This window comes from Megalopta genalis, chromosome 4 (genome assembly GCF_051020955.1).
Source record: "Megalopta genalis isolate 19385.01 chromosome 4, iyMegGena1_principal, whole genome shotgun sequence".
Taxonomy (NCBI): domain Eukaryota; kingdom Metazoa; phylum Arthropoda; class Insecta; order Hymenoptera; family Halictidae; genus Megalopta; species Megalopta genalis.
Window position 1 is genome coordinate 29073976 of NC_135016.1, and position 20998 is coordinate 29094973.

At 42.4% G+C, this 20998-nt stretch overlaps 1 protein-coding gene across 1 annotated transcript in view; it reads right to left on the bottom strand.

The window, feature by feature from the left end:
• The window catches only part of hwt (SH2 domain-containing adapter heavyweight), a 414519-nt gene that overhangs the window by 70310 nt on the left and 323211 nt on the right, over positions 1-20998 (bottom strand). Inside the window, exon 4 of the mRNA XM_033466730.2 lies at positions 12427-12562. Coding sequence (XP_033322621.2) covers positions 12427-12562 — 136 coding nt within the window. The remainder of the gene's footprint in view (positions 1-12426; positions 12563-20998) is intronic.

The window sequence follows — 20998 nt, forward strand, 5'->3', positions numbered from 1 at the left end:
TTTAAGTTGTTGCAATAAATAAGATTTGAATCACATAAGTAATTTTTTTATTCCTATTATTTTCTTTTCTCATGTAGAATGTACCGTGTATTTTAAATTCTTGGTCATTCCTTTCAGAAAGAGAGACGAAAAAGTTGCGTCACCCTTGTGGCGTTTTATAGCGACTGAATTACGGAGAAGAAAATATAAATCTCCAACATGTTCAACATTCACCATTAGTGCATGGTGAACGTCAACATTTACCGGTGTAAGTCAGAAATAAGGGTATTTAGCAAATATTTCGGACATACACCAAGCGACTATGCGAATGTTGACATTCACCGGTGAAAGTCGACATTCTCCAGATTTCGGTCATTCACGGTAACATATATACAATAGACAACTACTAAATTACTATGCAAATTCTGTAAACCTATAAAAACCCTTGCTACGTAACTTCTGATTAAAATGACTTCGATCAACGGTAACTTCTAATGTCTCAGGTCGAAATCACTCACCAACGTTCAAGCAGTTTCTCCAGCAAGTACAATCTGCACAATGTTCGGCAACAAACACAGAACCGCGAGCATCCGTTATCTCTCAGCGATTTCAGATCAGACTTCGTCTTCGTTCGCAAAGTTCGGCGCACCGAGTTTCAAAACGCGGCTCTCCCCCACCCACCCTTCGCGAGCCACTCAACGTCGAGGTTCGAGAAATCACGTTGAAGGAGAGATCGCGTCGCGAGACGCCGAATACGTCGCGAGAAAACACTTCTGTCCGCGAGAGGCTCGCGAAACTCCCCCGAAATTGGGGCCGGATTGAGATCTCGCCGTGAAACCCGACGCGAGCTGACTGCGCGACGAACAGTGGCGGGACCATGCCGTTGACAGTTTGTAAATGATCTAGTTTGCCGCGCGAGAAAGTGAAGAACGCCGGCGCGGGGCGGCGGGGGGAGGTTGGTCGGCGTTCTCTCGGATGTGGAGCAGAAAGGGAAACGGAGCGGAGGGCGGGAGGGGCTCCGCTGGGAAAGACGGAAATTCGGGATACCCCCGCCGGCTGGGAAGCTTAACTATTCATCTTCACGGCAATCCAACAAACTTTCGCTATCCCCGCCCCGCTTTCGAGCCGGAATACTAAAACTGTCGCGCGGCGGATCGCGACGTCGTAAACATAACTCGTGGACGAGCCCTTAATGTCTTCCGAAGAGGGCGCTTGCCCGAGATACAACGGTTCATTCTCTATCGGGCTTAATGCTCCGATGAAATATGGTCGTCTACGGAATCATTGGTAATAACGGGGAAAATGAGACCCGAGGAATGTCCGATGATTTGTAGCCGCTGTGGAGCCTTCGTCGTGGACGTTCGGAACGACAGAATTAATCGCTCTCATGTCCGAATAGACTTTTTGTTGTCTATTCGATCAGTTGTCTGCGCGACGGTTCAGCCAAAAAGCGGCAGAGCCTCGGTCCGTCTTTTCCACACTTAGGCCGATCCGTCCAATCAATGCACTCCATTTTTTTACCTTGAAATTTACGCTGTGGTTTTGTTGTGCACTTACAGTTCTCTTCCAGATGCCATTTTGTAAACAGGCATTGATGCTCTCGAGATAATGGGCAAATTTTGAATTAATATTAACATTCGAATTTAATATCGCATTATAACTATTCGTTTGTATATCGCTTGAAGTCCCTAAGGAAACCAATCAAGTTCATTATTATTACTAGACTGCGGATTTTATGCATTTACAGCATAAATGAGTAGTCGAAATATAGAATGGCGAAGACATAAGAATTTAATAACATTGTGTCACTACTTTCAATCTGTCCAAATTATTAAAAAAAAAAAATTTATTTTTGTTCAATTTCTATTTCTCACAATCGTCTTCTAAAATTTTTATTTTGCATGAAGATTCTCAGTCTAATTGTTGCTTATTTGTACATATAGTTTGGTTCTCTCATTTTTTATATTATATTTCTCATATTATCAAAACCTCAAACCTATAAATAAGGAATTATATTTCTGTATCAATGATTTGTAGACCTAGATTTCTAAAGTTGTATTTTTCGACGTATCTTCCGCTAACCCTTATATTATATTTTTATAAAATTTAACATGACATAACCTTGACATAACCCGTATATTATATTTTTAGAAAATTTCCCACTATCAAAAGATGTTATAATTGTGTTCAGAGATTCGTTCGGGAGATTAAATAACCTTGACATAACCCTTATATTATATTTTTAGAAAATTTAACATGACATAACCTTGACATAACCCTTATATTATATTTTTAGAAAATTTCCCACTATCAAAAGATGTTATAATTGTGTTCAGAGATTCGTTCGGGAGATTAAATAACCTTGACATAACCCTTATATTATATTTTTATAAAATTTAACATGACATAACCTTGACATAACCCGTATATTATATTTTTAGAAAATTTCCCACTATCAAAAGATGTTATAATTGTGTTCAGAGATTCGTTCGGGAGATTAAATAACGATCGTTCGTACAAACATGCAGCTCGAGCGTTGATTCGCTGGACAGGGGTCACCCCTACGTTCTTTATTTCTATTTGCGTTCTTTCATCGATCTGTAACATGATATTGGAACAAGATAGATGATCGCACTGTGTTTGCACGTGCTCAAGTTGCCTAGCAACATCAGGTGCGCGCATATGCGAAAAAGAACACCCGAAAGAAGAACGACGAGGAGGAGCAACTATTATTTAAAAGGAGAAATCTCGAGTTCGTCGAACGAGAATGTTTGCGGAAACGGTTCCAGGGAAAAGTTTCGTTCGGCAACGGCGCAGGAGCAATCGTCGGGAACGAGCAGCTAAAAATTTGTAGCGTCGTTAATCAACGCGTTCCGTCCCTTTCGGTGGAAAGTGCCGGCTACGTCATTACTCGAACGATGAAAGAACTTTCTTCTATACTGATTGTCTCTTGGACCGACCCTCGTGGAAGCTACCCTCGTTTCAATTACCGGTACCAGGTGACTTGTAGCTCGTTCCGCGTCCCCGAGCAGTTAACGCCGCTTCGGGTTCATCGTATGCAAATGACAAGCCGTCCGTCCGTTTGTCCGTTCATCCAACAGCTCCGCGACAGGGGACTGCTTGATTCGCATCAAACGCTGGCTAAATGCTGTTTATTGTCTCGACTCGCCTACGGCCGTGCATATGAAATAATTGTGGAAATAATTGCCGTCAGAAGTAACACCGTCGACGACGCGACCGAGGATCGAAATTTCCCGGAGACCTCTACGGCCAAGACGCGACGCTTTATGGCCGAACGAGTTGTTCGGGGGATGACCAAAATGTCGGCACGGTTAACATTTCACGGTTTTCGGACAGGCTGGAAATAGCATTTCATTTAAAACACGTCGAGCAGCTACTGAGTTGTCCGGAAAGTTCGTGCCGATTTTTTAGGAAAATTAAAACGCAGCTCATTTAAATATTGGTATACATTTATTAAATTATATAGGTACCATTCCGTCCATCCAGAACTTCTCAGGTTTTTCGGCAAAAAATTTGTCGTTCTTGATCTTTAAGGTCGAAATTTCTAGTTTTAAACCGAGCAAACCACTTCCGCACAGTTCTTTCGGCTACAGCATCCTCGCCATAAACAGCGTATATCTTATTTGCCGCTTGTGTGGCATTCTTGCCCTTTCGGAAAAAGAAAAGCATTAAATGCCTATAATGCACTTTATTTGCCACCATATTCTAAGGCGTACAAAACTGATAAAAATTAACGAATCGTAACCAAGCTTTTTTCCAAATATGGCTGAAGTTATCTCTTTTAGAATATGTACACATGTCATTTGTTTTCAATAATTGTGATATATTCAGTCAGGTCTCTCACGCTACCGACCGAAAATCGGCACGAACTTTCCGGACAACCCGATAGAATTTCAATCGCATCTTGGGCAGCGCAGGTCATTTGGTACTTCGCGCTGCAGTAAATTCTTTCCGCTTGCCTCTCAGCTAGTAAACAAAACTGGACAATTTCGGAAGGGGAGATTACGATTATTCGAGCCTCGCGGTACGTTCTTATAGTCGGCGATTGTCAACAACTATGAAAACGAGCCGCGAGAGGCTCGAATAATCGCGTCTGCTCTTCGCAAATTCTCCATGTTCGTTTACGGGCTGAGGGACGATCGGAGAGAATTTACTGCATCGCTAGTTCCTCGCTCGAAACAAAACGCAAGGTAGAAAGACACCTAAAAGTTCCATTAACCGCAAGAACCAGACTCGTAAAGTGCGCCCAGCAGCCCGGCAGGAAGGGCGGCGACCAAAAACACTATTAAAATGGTGGTAACGCTGGCAGGCTGCCTTAACGAGGATCCACGGGGATCGGGTCTCGCTCCATTCCGTTCCACTTCATTAGGTTTAACCGGCCGATTTTTAATTACTTCGGACGTTGGATCCACTCGAAGGGAGGGGCAAGAAAAATCGCGGCGCGAAGGGGCCTTGTTGAAACGGTTAATAAGTCCGGGTCGGGGCAGGGGTGCGAGGGGGTACGAGCTGCCGAAGAACCCCTTGAAACTTCACAGACTGTGGGAGCGGAACGCTGCGGGGGCGGATGAGCAAGGGGGAGCCCGCGGGGTGGCTCGCAGGGGGAGTTTAATTAAATATCACACGACACATTATGGGACGAGGTCGCCTCGCCGCGCTGCGCCGCGCCGCGCCGCGCCGCGGTGTCACCGGCAAGTAACGTCAGCCGCACACACCATGCCACCGAAAACTTTCGACCGGAACGCTGATACCGGGCCAACGGAACCCAACGTCCGACCACGTGGTCCAACTGACCGGAAGCGGACGTTCGAGCGACGTCCAGACGCTCCACCGGCACCCTTTTATTCATCGACCGGGCCTAGACGCTTCCGAACCCACACCTTCGAGCGATCTGCTCCCTCGATCATCCCTTATTTTCTCCCTAACGACGGCGTAACTGGAGATTCAATTCACGTGAACGAGAGGACGCGCCATTGCCGTGGGTCCACCATGGAAAGTCTGCTCCTAATTCCGCAATATTTCGACCGAACGACCAATACCGGCATGATAAACGCGCGATCATGTCCAGGCCATCGTTCGCAGGCAACGACTTTACAAAACGCCTCTAATTGGCCAAGATTCTTCTTGTTATGACGGCTAATGGGGGCGAGCTTTACGACAGGGAGAGAGGCTGGCTTTTTTCGTGGCTCCCGGTACTGCGATTTTATGCGCGCCTATTTCGCCAGGAATTTGTGCGGGGCTCCTTTTAGATTCTGATTAAGATTCGGGGGACTTGGAACCGCTTCCTGCTTCCGCGATTAAAGTATCGTAAAAGCCACCAGGAATGCCGGTTTCTTTCGTGGATCGGTTCCGGATTTCGGAGGGTAGTTTCCCCCGATCGTGGAAAACGGAGGAAAATGGGAGAATAAACGTCTCCGCGCGTCGTTTCGTAATTGAGCCACAGAGTTGCGTAACTATTCTTTGAAGCATCCGAGCGAATGATATTTTACTTGCCTCTGCGGATTCGTTCGATAGACTCGCTTTAAAGCATCAACTGTTTTCGATAAACGTTCTGAAATCATTTGTTTCCATTGAACTTTTATCGTACGGGTACCAGAAGTCATAATAGCTGTCCGTTGTACTCCTCTGTCACAAGCCTGGAGTAATAGAAGCGAGCTGGACAGCTATTATGGCTACAGTTATCATCTTAAATGATACAGTTTGTATTTATCATCTTATAGAGTAAAATTCATTGAATTAATTAAATTAATATATAATAATTTATATTATTATTAAATTAATAATAATTTTTCCATTCGCTTGAAGTTCAGTTTCCAAAGATGTGCACGTATCTTTTTAGTCGTGTCCACGTGACCCGAACACCATTAGCATAAGTTTGGATGTGCACCGTAAGACGATTACGAGAAACCAACTGTTTTGCACTTACACGAAGTGAATTATAAATGAATTTAGTTATCTGAACAATAAATTTGGTCAATAAACAATACAGTACACTAATACAATAAACAATATGTGTTATAAAAGGACAATACTGTCCTATTGTACACAATAGGACAATAGTGTCCTTGTTTCTCACTGTTGGGATTATGGAATGAAAATGAATATGATTCTAATTCTTTTCTTAAAAAGACTTTATTTTATTCCTTTATTGAGAGAAGGTATATGGGCGAAAATGATCGAGCGACCAAACTCTACTGAGAGTCCGGTAAGAAAAAACGCTTCTTTTATACCCTTCTTGGGTACGTCTAATCCACCAATCAGAGACGTTTATTTGTCGCGTTTCACATTGTATACGTGACGCTGGGATCCCCAAACAGTCAGGGCACGATGTGTATCTAATGGTACCGGTGATGATGTATCGCGGTATCTATTATATACAGTTTACATCACCGTCGTTGCCCGCTGACGGAACCGACGAAAATGTAAACCGATATCTTAGTATCTTAGTACTAAGTAAACTATAGATTAATTTTTGTTCGAGGCTAAAATTTCAACACTCACAATCACGAAAATGAGACTTTCGCCGCTATGATTCTAATCTACTCAATCGACGACACCACTGCATACTCTTGCAATTTTAACTATGACGTTTCTTTACCTTCGGGTTTGGCTGAAACCGCCAGGCATCCCCTGAGAATAACTAGATCGCCGCGGCGAAGAATTCGCAGATAACGAATTCGCAATCATCTCGCGGCAGCCCCTAAACTTTGGCCACTCGTTAACCCGTTTGACGGAAACAAGGGTTCCCGGTTGAAGCATCGTCGCGTCGGAATGTCCGTAGTTCCGGTCAGTAATTAACCCCTGTAGTTAGCCGGCGAGCGGGTCGTGTCCGAACCGGATCCGAGAGATAGACGAGAATCACGCGTCTCGTTTCGAAAATCCGTTTCCCGTTGCGCCGAGCATTTTAACGCCCGGGTGTATGCAGATTGTCGAGTAACACTGATCCCGGACAAACACCGGTGTAATTTGCATCCTTACCGTATTCATGGGCTTTTAATTCGCCGGGCGCCGCGAATGGCGGGGGATCAGCCCCGGCGGGAGGACGACGCCTGAGCAAACTTAGCCCGGGACCCTGAAGGCTGCTCTCGCCACCCTGACAGAGGAGGACGCTGCCCATACGCTCTTTGATACGACTTCTTGCCGCGATCCGGCGAGCATTCTAATCGGCCCGAACGATGTTTACTCTGGCCGAGGTGGCTTCCGTTTGCGGCCGCATAAATAATGCATGATCCGTGGAAAGTAATCGGTTAGCTGATCCTCCGAGGGCGACGACGAACCGGAGCTACTCACGGATGTCCTCGCTCACGGTGAGCATAGCGGCTATTTTATTTTAATCGCGGCGGCAACTTGCTCCTTTCTGCTTGGGGATGTTCAATTTCAGTTGGAGATTTGAATGTCCTATTTTTCAGTTTTATTACTTTAGTTGCCTGGCGTTGCGCTTCCCTCGTGGACTCGAACGACTTCCGCGTTTATGAGAAAAATTCGTAAGCGATGCATTCAGTTTTGGTTCATTTTCGCCTGCTGCTGGTCTAGTACTTCGTATAAGTGCAAAACAGTTCGTTTCTCTTTCTTACTTCCTTTGTTTTTAACATTTTGCCGTGTATAGATTACATTTTAAGACAATATTTATACATTAGGTCTACCGGAAAGTTCTGTCTGATAATGTCATTGCAAATTTCGCTAGGTATGCACATGTTCATTTGAGACATATATTTTTGAAAAATGTTGCTCACAAATTGCCATCACGCTGGCAAGAGGACATAAGTAACGACGGAAATTATATTGTATAATAAATATTACTAAATTTATGAAACACATCTATTATTTCCTTTCATTTCTTAAACGGACAGAACTTTCCGATAGACCTAATACATGTACATATTGGTTCATGTATTAAGGGGACCGGAAAGTAATGTCGTTTCTGCGCATATTTATCTGTTTGAATTTAATGTAAACAAACGACGTAACTTTCCGGTCCCCCTAATACAAGATTACTACTGTGATCAAAAAGTAAGGTGAATTTGTTTATAAAATGTAAATTCTTTATTTATTCTTCCAAATCAATTTCATCCCCTTCAAAGTAATCCCCGTCCGATAAAACGCACTGTTTCCGACGCTTTTTCCAGTCCTCGAAACAGTCGGAATAGTCTTTTTCCGGTATAGCCTTCAAGACCTTCTTCGATTCGGTTTTTATCTCCTCAATCGTGTCAAAACGGCGTCCCCGCATTGGCTTTTTGAGTTTGCTGAATAACCAGAAGTCGCACGGAGCCAAATCAGGCGAATACGGTGGTTGCGGAACAATATGAGTCGAGTTTTTGGCAAAAAAGTCGCGAAGAACCAATGCAGTATGACATGGCACCAATCGAGACTTGACGCGTTTGAGACACAAAACATCCTTCAAAATGGTTTGGACTGAGCCAAATGATATTCCAACACTATCAGCGAGGTCTCTCATTGTCAGTCGACAATTTTCAAGCACCAAATCTTCGATTTTTTTGGACGTGGCCCTCGTCGGTAGACGTTGATGGTCGTCCAGAGCGCGGTTCGTCTTCAACGCGTTCTCGGCCCGCTTTGAACTCGTTGTACCACTTATAAATGCTTTTTTGTGCCATAGTTTGATCACCAAAGGCCTTCCGCAACATTTTCAACGTGTCCGCACAAGAATATTCGTTCCGCAAACAAAATTTGATGCAAGTTCTTTGCTCAACAAAATCACCCATTGTAAAAATCGAAAAATTCACTTTTGGTCGTTTACTAAAACACGTGTAACTCGGAGATAATTAAACCTTTTAACAAACAGACGCTTGGCAATTGTTATAGACAGTCCTACCAACCTAGGAAAAAAACAATTGTCTGCCTTCCTAATGTCCGGGAGTTTTAAATGACAATTTCACCTTACTTTTTGATCACAGTAGTATGTCGCAGTTATGTCGCGGTCATGTCGTGGTTATATCAAGGTTATCTTGTATCCCCGGTTACGACAACGGTAGATGTAGGTTTTGGGGCCCGGGGTTACGTCAAGTTGGTTGTAGGCTCAAGGTCACCGGTTACGTCAGCGGTAGATGTAGGTTCCTGGGGCCCAGGGTTACTACATATTGGTTGTACGTAATCTTGAGGTTACGTCAGGGTTATGTGAATGTTAAATAATTCGAATTGCTTTGTTTGCTCGTCGTTTATTTATCTGTTTTTCTAGCACAATTTAAATCCCTCTGGTGAAAGCGGATTATTAACCCTTTGCACTCGAGGGCTCCGGAGCGGAGCCATTTAAAATTTGTCTTCAAACTCGAGGGCTCCGCTACGGAGACAATGCAAATAATTTTCAGTTTTTAACATAAGAACAAAAACAAATCGTAAAAATTAGTTATAGGATATTTCGCTGTTGGTGACAAATGACGTTTGTATCCATAAACAATTAAAAAAATAATAACATACAACGATGACTTTTCTTTTAATGCTTATATCATGAACTTACATGTGAATATGATCTTTTCACTAAAATGGCTTCGAGTTGCTGGTAATATGACTTAAAAAAAACTTCGAGTGCAAAGGGTTAATTATCGGTAACAGAATTCGCGTCACCGTGTTCATTTTCTATATCGATAGAGACGAACAAAACCTTGCGAGGCGAAAACGGCGAGTTAGCGAGAGTTAGTACAGGCAATATTATCGGTCCGCGAGACTAGAAATGGTTCGAGGTAGGTAATTTATGCGGCTGCGTCCCGTTGGATATCAGAAATAGATTTCGCCGCGGCGAAGGTCCAAATCCGGATCCCGATCTCAATCCCGATTGACGTTCGAATTATTACGCTGCCGCCGGATATTCGAATAATTCCGTTCGCATCGATACATCGAAATCAATAGCTGCAACCAATACCGATTTATAGCTTTTATATTTCATCCGCGTCTATTTGCAAGTTTCACTGAGACGATCGCTTATCGTCCTTGACAGCTTCGCTACAAAATCGGCGATCGTCTCGTTTCGATACCGAAAATGTTTATCATTTTAGAATCTTTATCGCTAGAAACATTCATCGTTGTGATTGCTAGAATTTTGGATATTCTTTTGCTGTGAAGCATCAATTTATTCACTTATTTTATTTATTTATCTTATTTATTTTATTTATTTCATATTTTATTCATTTATTTATTTTACAAGAATTAGAATCCAAGAAAAGTTTCTTTCGTCAAGTAAATGATTACTTATTGTAATAAGAAGGTAAAACCTATTAAACCTCGTTAATTTGTAAGTGTCCTTGCATCTGAAAAATCTGCACGCGCCATAAATGCATCGAGATCCGAAGTCTGATCATTACGTTCTTCTGATAAAGATGAATCGTTGCGTCGACGTTTAGGCCATTGGCAACTATTGGAAATAGGTAGATAAATAAAAGTAAAACGCAGTGAATTAAACTTATCCCTTTTAGTTTATTAATTTGATGTACGAGGAAGGACCGTCTTTACTCTCCTGATTGCTCCAGGAGACCGAAGACTATTCACAAAGACGAAACCAAAAACGTCACCTAAAGACAAAGAGCACTCTGTTCTATATTCGTTTTTGTAACTTATATGCTAGAAGGAAAAACTTCTGAGTATTTAAAAGAGAGAAAATAATCCAATAGCAACGTTCATTAATAATCTTTAGATTTGCAGAGAAGTACCAACTTATTCGCGATTGTTTCCCGCTGTTTGAGATTTAGCATTACATCGACATTTAAACCTGTAGCAACGTTGTATAACGATTACATCTTACAAGTGTGTTCATAGCACTTTAGATGAAACGTAGAAGATCGCTGACATTTTTATCCCTTCGGAAACGTTCCTTCACAGAAGTATAGATAGTACTTATTCATAGTATTTATTTAAAAACACGACTCAGCGAACAATAATTCCTTCGATCGGGCAGTTTTCGAAGTGTTAAGTTAAGCGGTTCGCATCGGATCGGTCTCCTTCTCCGCAGATCAATACTTTGAGAAGGATCCTTGGCTCCGGTAGCAGCCATGATATTTACTCAGCGTTGCATTATGTCCGATCAACCACTCGGTGAGAAAGGATTTCGAATGAAAATGAGAAAAAACGGTGACAGGGCGGGGGGGAGGGCGGGGAGAGCATGATAGCTGGTTGGCTGAAAGTTGGACACACAGCTAGCGGGCCAATCGATAAGCGGAGTCAGAAAAGAGCGCGGCGGTGGCTATCATCCAGGCGCCCAGGATAAGTCGACGATTTACGAGCGACGGTTTACGTTTATTTATTATAATGCCGGATCTGTCCTATCGAGAGATATATTTAAGCCCGGACGGTTCATTAGACGTGTACTGAATGTTCCGCGAATTTACGAGCACCGGTCGTTGTCTTTGTCCGTGCTCGAGGATTCGCATGGATTTATCATCCGCCGATATCGTATTGGAATGCGCTGCGTCTGTTGGCATAAGCGGCGCTTTAACGACACTCCCTGTATTTATTTTTCCTCGCGGGCTTATGCAAAGTATCTACCCGCATCAATTTCACAACCTTGATTCCGCTTGTTATAATTTATCGTCGCCGATGTACGAACTATCTGCCTCCATAAATTTTAATATTCATTTCATATTTGGAGTCATTCTGCGCATGCGAAGAAGTTAATTGAAACGTTCATTGATAAATATACTGCGTTAAATCTTTTTGTAGCGCGTCGTAACACTTTCACGGTTTAGCAATACGTTCGAAACGGATGCTTTCGTTGTGAACTACTATCTCGTTGATCAGCACATTTTATTACAATTAAAATTAGCATATTTTACTACAATTAAGATCGGCATATTTTATTACAATTAAAATCAGTATATTTTACCAGAATTAAAATCGGCATATTTTACTACAATCAAAATTAGTATATTTAACCACATTAAAATCGGCATATTTTACCATAATTAAAATTGGCATATTTTACTACAATTAAAATTAGCATATTTCATTTACAATAAAATCTACAGTCAACGATTTTCGTCGACTATATTGTGTTAGGGTCATTAATGTTCTCCCAAAGAATAGCAAGATGGAATTCATGAAATCTCCATCTCTGTACTAATTGAAAATGCTAGAATCATTTTATTTCATTTTTCAATACCAATAGTAATTTTATCCGCAATCCAGTTACCTCGAGTAACAAAGTTCAATAATATTTTTCTGCGATTATTATTTAGAAACGCAAGCTTACTATGCTACTTTTCGATACGTCATAATTGTACTTTCTTCTTTCATTGCTCAGAGTAACTTCTCTCGTCGAGCACTCTTTGCACGACAAAATTGTCTCGGCTCTCGCAACAATTTCCGTGGACCGGTTCAGATTCAATTTTCGCAGAGCGTTCGAGGCTCTCGAAAACTAAAAGAACGTAATCTTCGACGTAAAAGTGAGGTTGTTGAACGAGCGCTGCACGCAAGTAGACCACTTACCCGTGTACGGTCGGCAATAGTTGCGATTTACTTTGCTGTAAATCGTCGGCAGAGACGTTTCCGCTCCGGGCTCTACGTACGCCTTGTTCTTGCTGTCCCTGGGATCGCTATATTGTTCCACAACTTCGACTTCCGCCTGAAAACAGAGCAGAAATTGTTTCCTTCCGTTGACGAACCGAAGGCGCCGCGGCGCTCGGCTAAAAGCCCGACCCGAACGCGGGCCCCGGCTATTGTTTACACGACGACCGGCAAACATTCTATCGGCCGTGAACAAACGAAAACGGCGAAAGGAAAAGTGCGAAGGTAGAATATCCACGCAAATAGCCCGGGCCGCGCCGGAAAAGTCACTTTCGAACGCAATTAAACGCGGTCGACGAGGCACACGCGAGGGAAAAACACTTCTACTCGCGTTTTATTTTTGTTCTTCTTTTTTTGTTCCCTGTCGACCGCTTTTTCCACGCTGCAATCTGAATCTCAAAGAGCAACGCGAAACTATTTGAATACCGCGCACTCGACAGTTTTTCGGCGAAAATTGTTTCAAGTGCGCCTCGGTTACCGCGTACGTTACACGACTTGACGCCGCGAGTAGCTCGAGATGACTGTAGTTCGATTTGTTTTTACGAGGAAAGTATGTCCTCTCTTCGGGTTCGACATTGTACGTTATTACAGCCGATATCGCGGTCTCTTTGCTTGTTGACGGAAGCAACAGCCTCGGGCTGTATTTGAAATATTGTTTCAAGTAACATGTTATCTTATTTCGTAATTATTTCCATGCCTGTGATCACTTTCGAAATAACGTTATATAAAATATTATTTTGTAAATAACATGTTATTTTAGTTTGTAATTAATCGAAAGCGTTATTTGAGATAACTCTAAAACCCTCTTTGGGAATTATGTGGGTTTAAAGGTAAACTTTCTCAGAAAAGATTCCACGCAAATTAAATTGCCGTAAAAATTTCTTCAAAGTCTTTATCATATCATTTTGAGGATTATTTCTTTCGTTATATTTGAACAAAAAAATAACGAAATTATTCATTGTTTGAAATTGCTATTATTTCTATGATATCGGTGTTATATCTATTATATTGCCATTATTTCTATTATATTGCCACTATTTCTATTATTATATATTGTTATCATTTCCATCAATGATTACTATTTCCATTATTCCAATGCCATTTCAATTAAACTGCTATTATTTCTGTAAAATTTGCCCATGTCCGATAAGCGACGAGAGCGTGCAGCCAACAACGAGAACTCCGCTAATCAATTTCGAAATACTCGAAGCGACTGGGGCGAGCAGACATCTTCGAAGATATTTCCCGATACTATCCGTTGCCAATAGACGGACTAGAACGGAAGTATGTTTGTCCCGGGGCCGGTGTGTTTTCGAAAACACGCGAAGGCTGCGGGTCCCCGTCGGAGGAACGAGAGGACTCGTGCGCGAGTGGGGAAACAAACAACCGGCACTTGGACAGAAGAAATTATTGACTCGGTAACAATACTAATTTGGCAGCTAGCTGGCCGCTTGGCGCTCGTGCGCGTCTAACAACGTCCAGGTTCGTCCCCCGGGGGGGACGGCGCGGCGTCAGCAAGGGTTATTGCGGGAGTTCCTTCGAATAAGCACGCGACACGTTAGACCGACGCAATTCCCAGCCCTGAGCGCAGCCAATTGCGGTAATGCCTTGGCCACGGCCGGAGGATAAACATTTTTAGCTCTGCCTCCCCAAATGACCGTTATTTCGACAGAAAACAGCGGGGCGTGTATTCCGTTTCCTCCTCCGCTGCTTTATTCTCTGCGATGCGTCATCGGAAAGACTCCGGTGCACCCGCAGGTACTTAGCGACGATACTTAACATGCTGGTGATTTAACGGAATACCTAGGAATTCGGCCGGAACGCCGGAAGGATTCATGGAGATTGCGTTCGCCTCTCGGTTGCTGGGAGCTAATAGTCTGCGGTAATTACACCGTCCGGAGCACTCTTATGACCTCGACTATTTTCTCGAATTACGGTTTTCAATATGCGCCGCTGCGCTCCGAATTCTTCCGGCGCGTGCTGCGATAATTATCGGGCCGGGGAACGCCGTGGAAATTAAACATCTGCCTTTGTCGCCTGCGCGACTTCCTTTATTTTTCATCCTCGCAAGGCGCTGACTCTGTCACAATTCTGACTCAGAGTATTTAAATCGTTCAGTCGGTAGCCCAATTATCGGCAATGAAATCAAGTAAATTGTTGTTACGCTGGGAAAGGCTAACGAGTCTGCGAGATGTGTCTTCGAAAATATTGCTACGGCAACTTGTCCAAATCAAGTCGCTGTAATGTGAAACTGCCCTGTTGTGAGCAACTCCTTAAAGAAAAATAGAAGAGAGGGGTTGCCACGGAGGTGTTTTATCAACGGACAATCGAGGAGTCGGGATCGGACCGTCGAGCGATCAACACCATCTAATTCAAAGATCTCTAACATAATTTAGTTGTATTATAGTTCGTGTTCTCTATTGTAAATAAAATGCCGCGATGCGGGAGAAGTGTAGTAATTCGTAACAATATGTTTGGAAGAATTGCTGAACAAAGCTCGGAATTGTTATAGTTCTGTTGTGAAAACGGTCCGCCGACCGAGGATTAATTAACACAAACTACCGAGAAATCTAATCTAATCTAAAGAAATTTAAAATAACTAATGTACACTGTTTTATAACAAGGACAAGATTCGATTCGTTTAAACGTCGTGCAATTTCTATTGCAATATAATCTTGAGCAAAGAAGCTTGCCTAAAAGTTTCTCGTAGGAATACTTTTATAATACGAGGAATTGTGAAAGTACAAATTAACTTAATTTTTGGAGCAAAGCGCCTGAGATAAAGGAAGTCTTATTTTGAGCGGAAAAGATTACACGTCCTTGCGAAAGCGTTTGATTTTATTCATTTCATGTTGCTAAGTATAAAAATGTGCAAAAAATGTTTTAATCGTAATGGTATCTACTTAACATTGTGCGAGGTCGGTGCATCGACATCGTGAATCGTGACCGAAATTTCCAAGCAGCAAATGCATCCTCGACGAAATGGGTAAATTTACTATTAACGATATTCTTCGCAATTCTTAAATAAATATATCCCTCGTGTTCTTTGACGCGATTTATTATAAAATTAGCATTGCGAATCGTCCGTTGAATTCTGTTTGGATGCGGAATTATTGAAACAAAAACATCTTTTGTTGCGAGTTTGCCGGAATTTTTTTCATTGTTAATCTTCACTGGAATCGGCTCGATTAATAATTAAATTAAATTAAAAATTAGTAAATATTCTTCGGACGTTCTAAAATAAAGTTGTACAGCGTTTTTCTGAAAAATATCACTAACAACAACTCAGGCACATTTTTGGAGCAAAGCGCCCGAGATAAAGGAAGTCTTATTTTGAGTGTAATTCATTTTATGTTGCTAAGTATAAAAATAGGCAAAAAATGTTTTGATCGTAATGGTACACACGCTAAGCACGTTTTCACTACAAATAACAATTGCCAACGTAGACAAAAACGTAGCATCTTTGGTGTAATCATGCTAAAATCATTGGGCTCCGCATAGAGCCTTCGGATTTACGGAACAAATGACGCGGTTGTCACCATAGCGGAGCCAACGGAGCGCAAAGGGTTAAAAAACCAGATATATCTACTAGCTCGACAGTTCTAGTGCTAATGGATAGCTTCGTGCACTACCGCGAAGCAAAATGCAAAGAATAGATACGATCAGGATAACGATCAGCATCGAAAGCGGAGAAGACGCTCGACTAGACGGCTCACGCAGCAATTAATTCAGCGACCAACAAAAAATCTCCCGAAGTTTACAGTCACACCACCCCGCAAACAAATAATTCGCCATTGCCGTCGGAAGCCGGCGGAACCGTCGAAAATATTCCAATCAAAATCCTCCCCCAATGAGGAAACGGATGCGTACACAACGATCCATCCCCAATCATCGCACCACCGTTGGGAGGAAGCGTCGCGCCCTGGTCTTGGATATTAACGATAACAACGATAATAAAAGTAATAACGATGGCCCGAGGCCTGAACCGGGACAGGGAACGCGACTCGAAGAGAAAGACGGAGAAAGATCGAAGAAGAGGAACGCTCGATTTCTCGGCGGTGGCGTCTGATCAATGGCGGCGGGACCTCTTCCTTCGGTTCCGGGGTGGTGTGGGAGCGGAGAGGGATGGTTGTATCACGAATCGAGGAGTCGTAGTCGGCTGGAAGCCGAAGAAAAGGAAAGGCGAATTGAAATGACGGCGAAGAGAGAAAGGTTGGCGGGTGTGGGGAGGGGAGAGGAGGTGCTCCGAGGCCGACAAGTCTGCCGGTACAAGACGGACGAGAAGACGGCGAGGAAGACAAGTAGCCTTAAATTGAAAGAGGCCAAAATTGGAATTCTCCTGCCAAAGTTGAGCGTCGTGCCCCCGGGGGCTGTTTCGAACACGCGGCCGATTGCCTTCTGCCTCGCGGCCCTTCCCACCTCCTTATCCTCCGGTTTCGCGTCCCGTTCGAACGGATAAATTCGTGGATGTTTATACGGAAATTACTGGGGGCCTAAGTCTCGGCCGGAAAACGAGGAGGAACGCGGCTGCTGCGACGCCGCGGTACAGAAATCATGATCGAAACCCCTAAAAATCGAAGTTGTCGGTGGGGAGGTTCTAACTTACGAATTGGTTGCGTCAACGATGCCTCCACGGGGTGGGAAAGACGAAATGAACCATATTTTTGTACCTCGTTGTTATGCTGCGGATCTTATGCATTTATGAGAAGAACGTGTGACTGAAATATAAAATTGTAAACACATAAAAAGAATTTAATAATATAGTCACACTATTTTCAGTTTATTGAAATGATTGTGGAAGAAACGATTTATTTTTTTTAACTTCTGTTCCTCACAATCGTCTTGGATAAATTTTATTTCGTATAAAGAATTATTTTTTCAATTTTTTATTGCCATGGTTAACTTTAATGTGCGGCGATAGAAAATTGAAAAAATAATTTTTTATGCAAAATAAAATTTGTCCAAGACGATTGTGAAGAAGGGAAGTTAAAAAAATCATTTCAATAAACTGAAAATAGTGTGACTATATTATTAAATTTTTTTCATCTGTTTACAATTTTATATTTCAGCTACACACTTTTCTCATAAATGCATAAGATCCGCAGCATAACAACGAGGTACAAAAGTATGGTTCATTTCGTGTTTCCCACCCCGTAGAGGCATATATGTATATGTATACTACTGTGATCAAAAAGTAAGGTGAAATTGTCATTTAAAACTTCCGGGCATTAGGAAGGCAGGTAATTTTTTTTTCCTAGGTTGGTAGGACTGTGTGTAACATTTGTCAAGTGTCTGTTTGTCAAAAGGTTTAATTATCTCCGAGTTACACGTGTTTTTGTAAACAACCAAAAGTGAATTTTTCGATTTTTACAATGGGTGATTTTGTTGAGCAAAGAACTTGCATCAAATTTTGTTTGCGGAACGAATATTCTTGTGCGGACACGTTGAAAATGTTACGGAAGGCCTTTGGTGATCAAACTATGGCACAAAAAAACGTTTATAAGTGGTACAACAAGTTCAAAGCGGGCCGAGAACGCGTTGAAGACGAACCGCGCTCTGGACGACCATCAACGTCTACCGACGAGGGCCACGTCCAAAAAAATCAAAGATTTGGTGCTTGAAAATCGTCGACTGACAATGAGAGACCTCGCTGATAGTGTTGGAATATCATTTGGTTCAGCCCAAACCATTTTGAAGGATGTTTTGTGTCTCAAACGCGTCAAGTCTCGATTGGTGCCATGTCATACTGCATTGGTTCTTCGCGACTTTTTTGCCAAAAACTCGACTCATATCGTTCCGCAACCACCGTATTCGTCTGATTTGGCTCCGTGCGACTTCTGGTTATTCAGCAAACTCAAAAAGCCAATGCGGGGATGCCGTTTTGACACGATTGAGGAGATAAAAACCGAATCGAAGAAGGTCTTGAAAGCTATACCGGAAAAAGACTATTCCGACTGTTTCGAGGACTGGAAAAAGCGTCCGAAACAGTGCGTTTTATCGGACGGGGATTACTTTGAAGGGGATGAAATTGATTTGGAAGAATAAACAAAGAATTTACATTTTATAAACAAATTCACCTTACTTTTTGATCACAGTAGTATATCATAAAGTGTATTCTGATGTATTCGAAGCTTCAAACAGAAATGTCGCAATTTCAACTCGATGTTGGTTGCAAAAAATGATATTAGCCTATGTGTCAGTCGAAACACTGTTCTAGAATCGTTGTATTAGAACGGTATCCCCCTGGGTTCGATCGACTGTTGCAAATTCGATGACAGATCCGGAGTTCCGACTCCGATCAACGCAAACACGCCCGTATTCCTCTCTCGTCGATGAATGCCGGAGACGATGTTGACTGATGCACGAAAAGGGGACGGTTTCGCGAAGGAGATATGTGCGGACGTTTTAGCGGGCAGACCGTGTTTGGACTGCGCGATCGATGGAAACGTTATTAACGATGGTTCGGTTCGTTTGAGATCGGCATGCTTGCTGGAGAGATCGACAAATTTCGAGACGACTGTTGCCAGGCTTTTTTCGGTTATCGCGCTCAGCTTCGGCGCTTTCTTCTGTGGTTTCAGGAGTGGCGGCCCGTTTGCGTGCACTTCACAGTATTAGCTGTACAATGAATTGAAAAGCAGCTTATCGATATTTAATCAACAGCTTCCGCAGCGAAAATTCGAACCAATGGAAGTGTATTACGGTTATCAATCTCGGCTGCGGAAAAATCGGTCGGTTATCGCGGTTTTCATGCATATCGATATTCCCTGCGAAGTAATACAGAAGCAGAAGCTGCGCGGATTGAAACCGATGAGCTATTGAATTATCATTTTTCACTTTTACTCTTGAAATATTCATGGAAGAAATATTCTGCCCCTCGCCTGGAAATTCAGCGCCGTCGTCGCTGGCTATCGATAACGTAAAAAGTATTCCCGCTAAATAATCGCAGCCATTTCGATGAAATTGTGCATTTGTCTTTCAATGGACGTTGGAATTTGTAATTGTTTATTTGCTAATAATACAATACAAATATGATACAGTGATTAAGAAAGCACCTAGCGGATATAAAATGTATAATACGTGTATGTGTGATACAAAATGTACTTTATGTGAAGAAGAGTAACTGTATGTGAAGTCGCGGAGATACTGTCTGACTGATCGTCTTCTAGGCTGATGAACGCCTCTTGTAGTTCTCTGGGAAGTGTCTCGCACTGGAACGTGCAGTCCTTTTATACTATTCCTTTAGGTAAATTCCAGGTAAAAAAGCGTCCTAATGTATACGTGTTTCCCCGAGAAGCTCGGGCTTGTACCTGTATTTATTGCCCCTATGTATACAAGTGTATGCGTGTGAGTATCGTTGTATATACCAACAATGAATTTCTGCGTTTATCTTGCAAAACAAATTGTGCATCCGTCTTTCGAACAAATTGGGCATTTATCTTTCGTAAAAATCGTACGAATCAAATGCTTGAAACGGTTCTGCAGTTATCTTTGAAAATAATTGTGCGTTTATTTGTTTTGTTTAGATCAATCTTGTATTTAAATTATTGAAAATTGATAATGACAGGTTAAATTAACGGTAAATACTGTTCGCCGACGCATATGCACGGAATAACCGAACCGGACACGGTAGTCAAGTTCCCCCTGGGAATTTTAAACAGCTTTGTCTCGATCCACATTAGTCGGCAAGAACAACTATATTAACGGGCCGCCAATAATCCCATGTTGGACTTTAATCCGATTATTCGACCGGTGTGTTATAATTAACCGCGTTTATTAGCTGCCGCGTAATCTCGCTACTTTATCGTGTGCGTCACACATTCGCAGCGTTACGTGGCTCGGTTTTCCGACTCATTACTAAAATACACAAGACCGACACGGTGTTATCGGACAGTCGATTCAACATAGAATCGCATTGATTTTTTTTCGCCTTTTTCACGTCCCTAATGAGAACACCGCCGATAAATCAATAGCATTTCCCGTCACATTGCGATACAATATATTCGTCCAGCTGAGTCAGAAATAAGACGACGCTCGCGGCCTTCAGAAATTTCGTGGTCTTGCATAATGACGCCCTTTCGGTAAGCACAGGCGAATTTCGGGGAGCTTAGGTCGCGGCTCGTTTCAGGGGCTGTCGAATTTGAATATGATACACAGAAGAATACATTAAAACGATTCGCAGACAGTGCACGGTGGTGTGGGAACTCGCTTTCTGTGAACGAAATTTTTTACACCGGCTAGAATATCGCCAAGTGAAAAATATGTATTCTCAACAATCAGCTTTTTTTCATGAAAAACAAATTTTTGTTCGCAAGTTTTTACGTTCTCATTTGTAAACGAGCGAATACTGACGAACTATATGTATATTGCTGGTAACAGGTTTTTGCCAGTTCGTGGGAAATATCCGGAAAAATCATGCTTTTGTTTTGAAATTGGATACGTGCGTTCAGCGTCGAGCGCGCTTACCGCTTCACTGTTTATCCAGGTGTCGAAATAC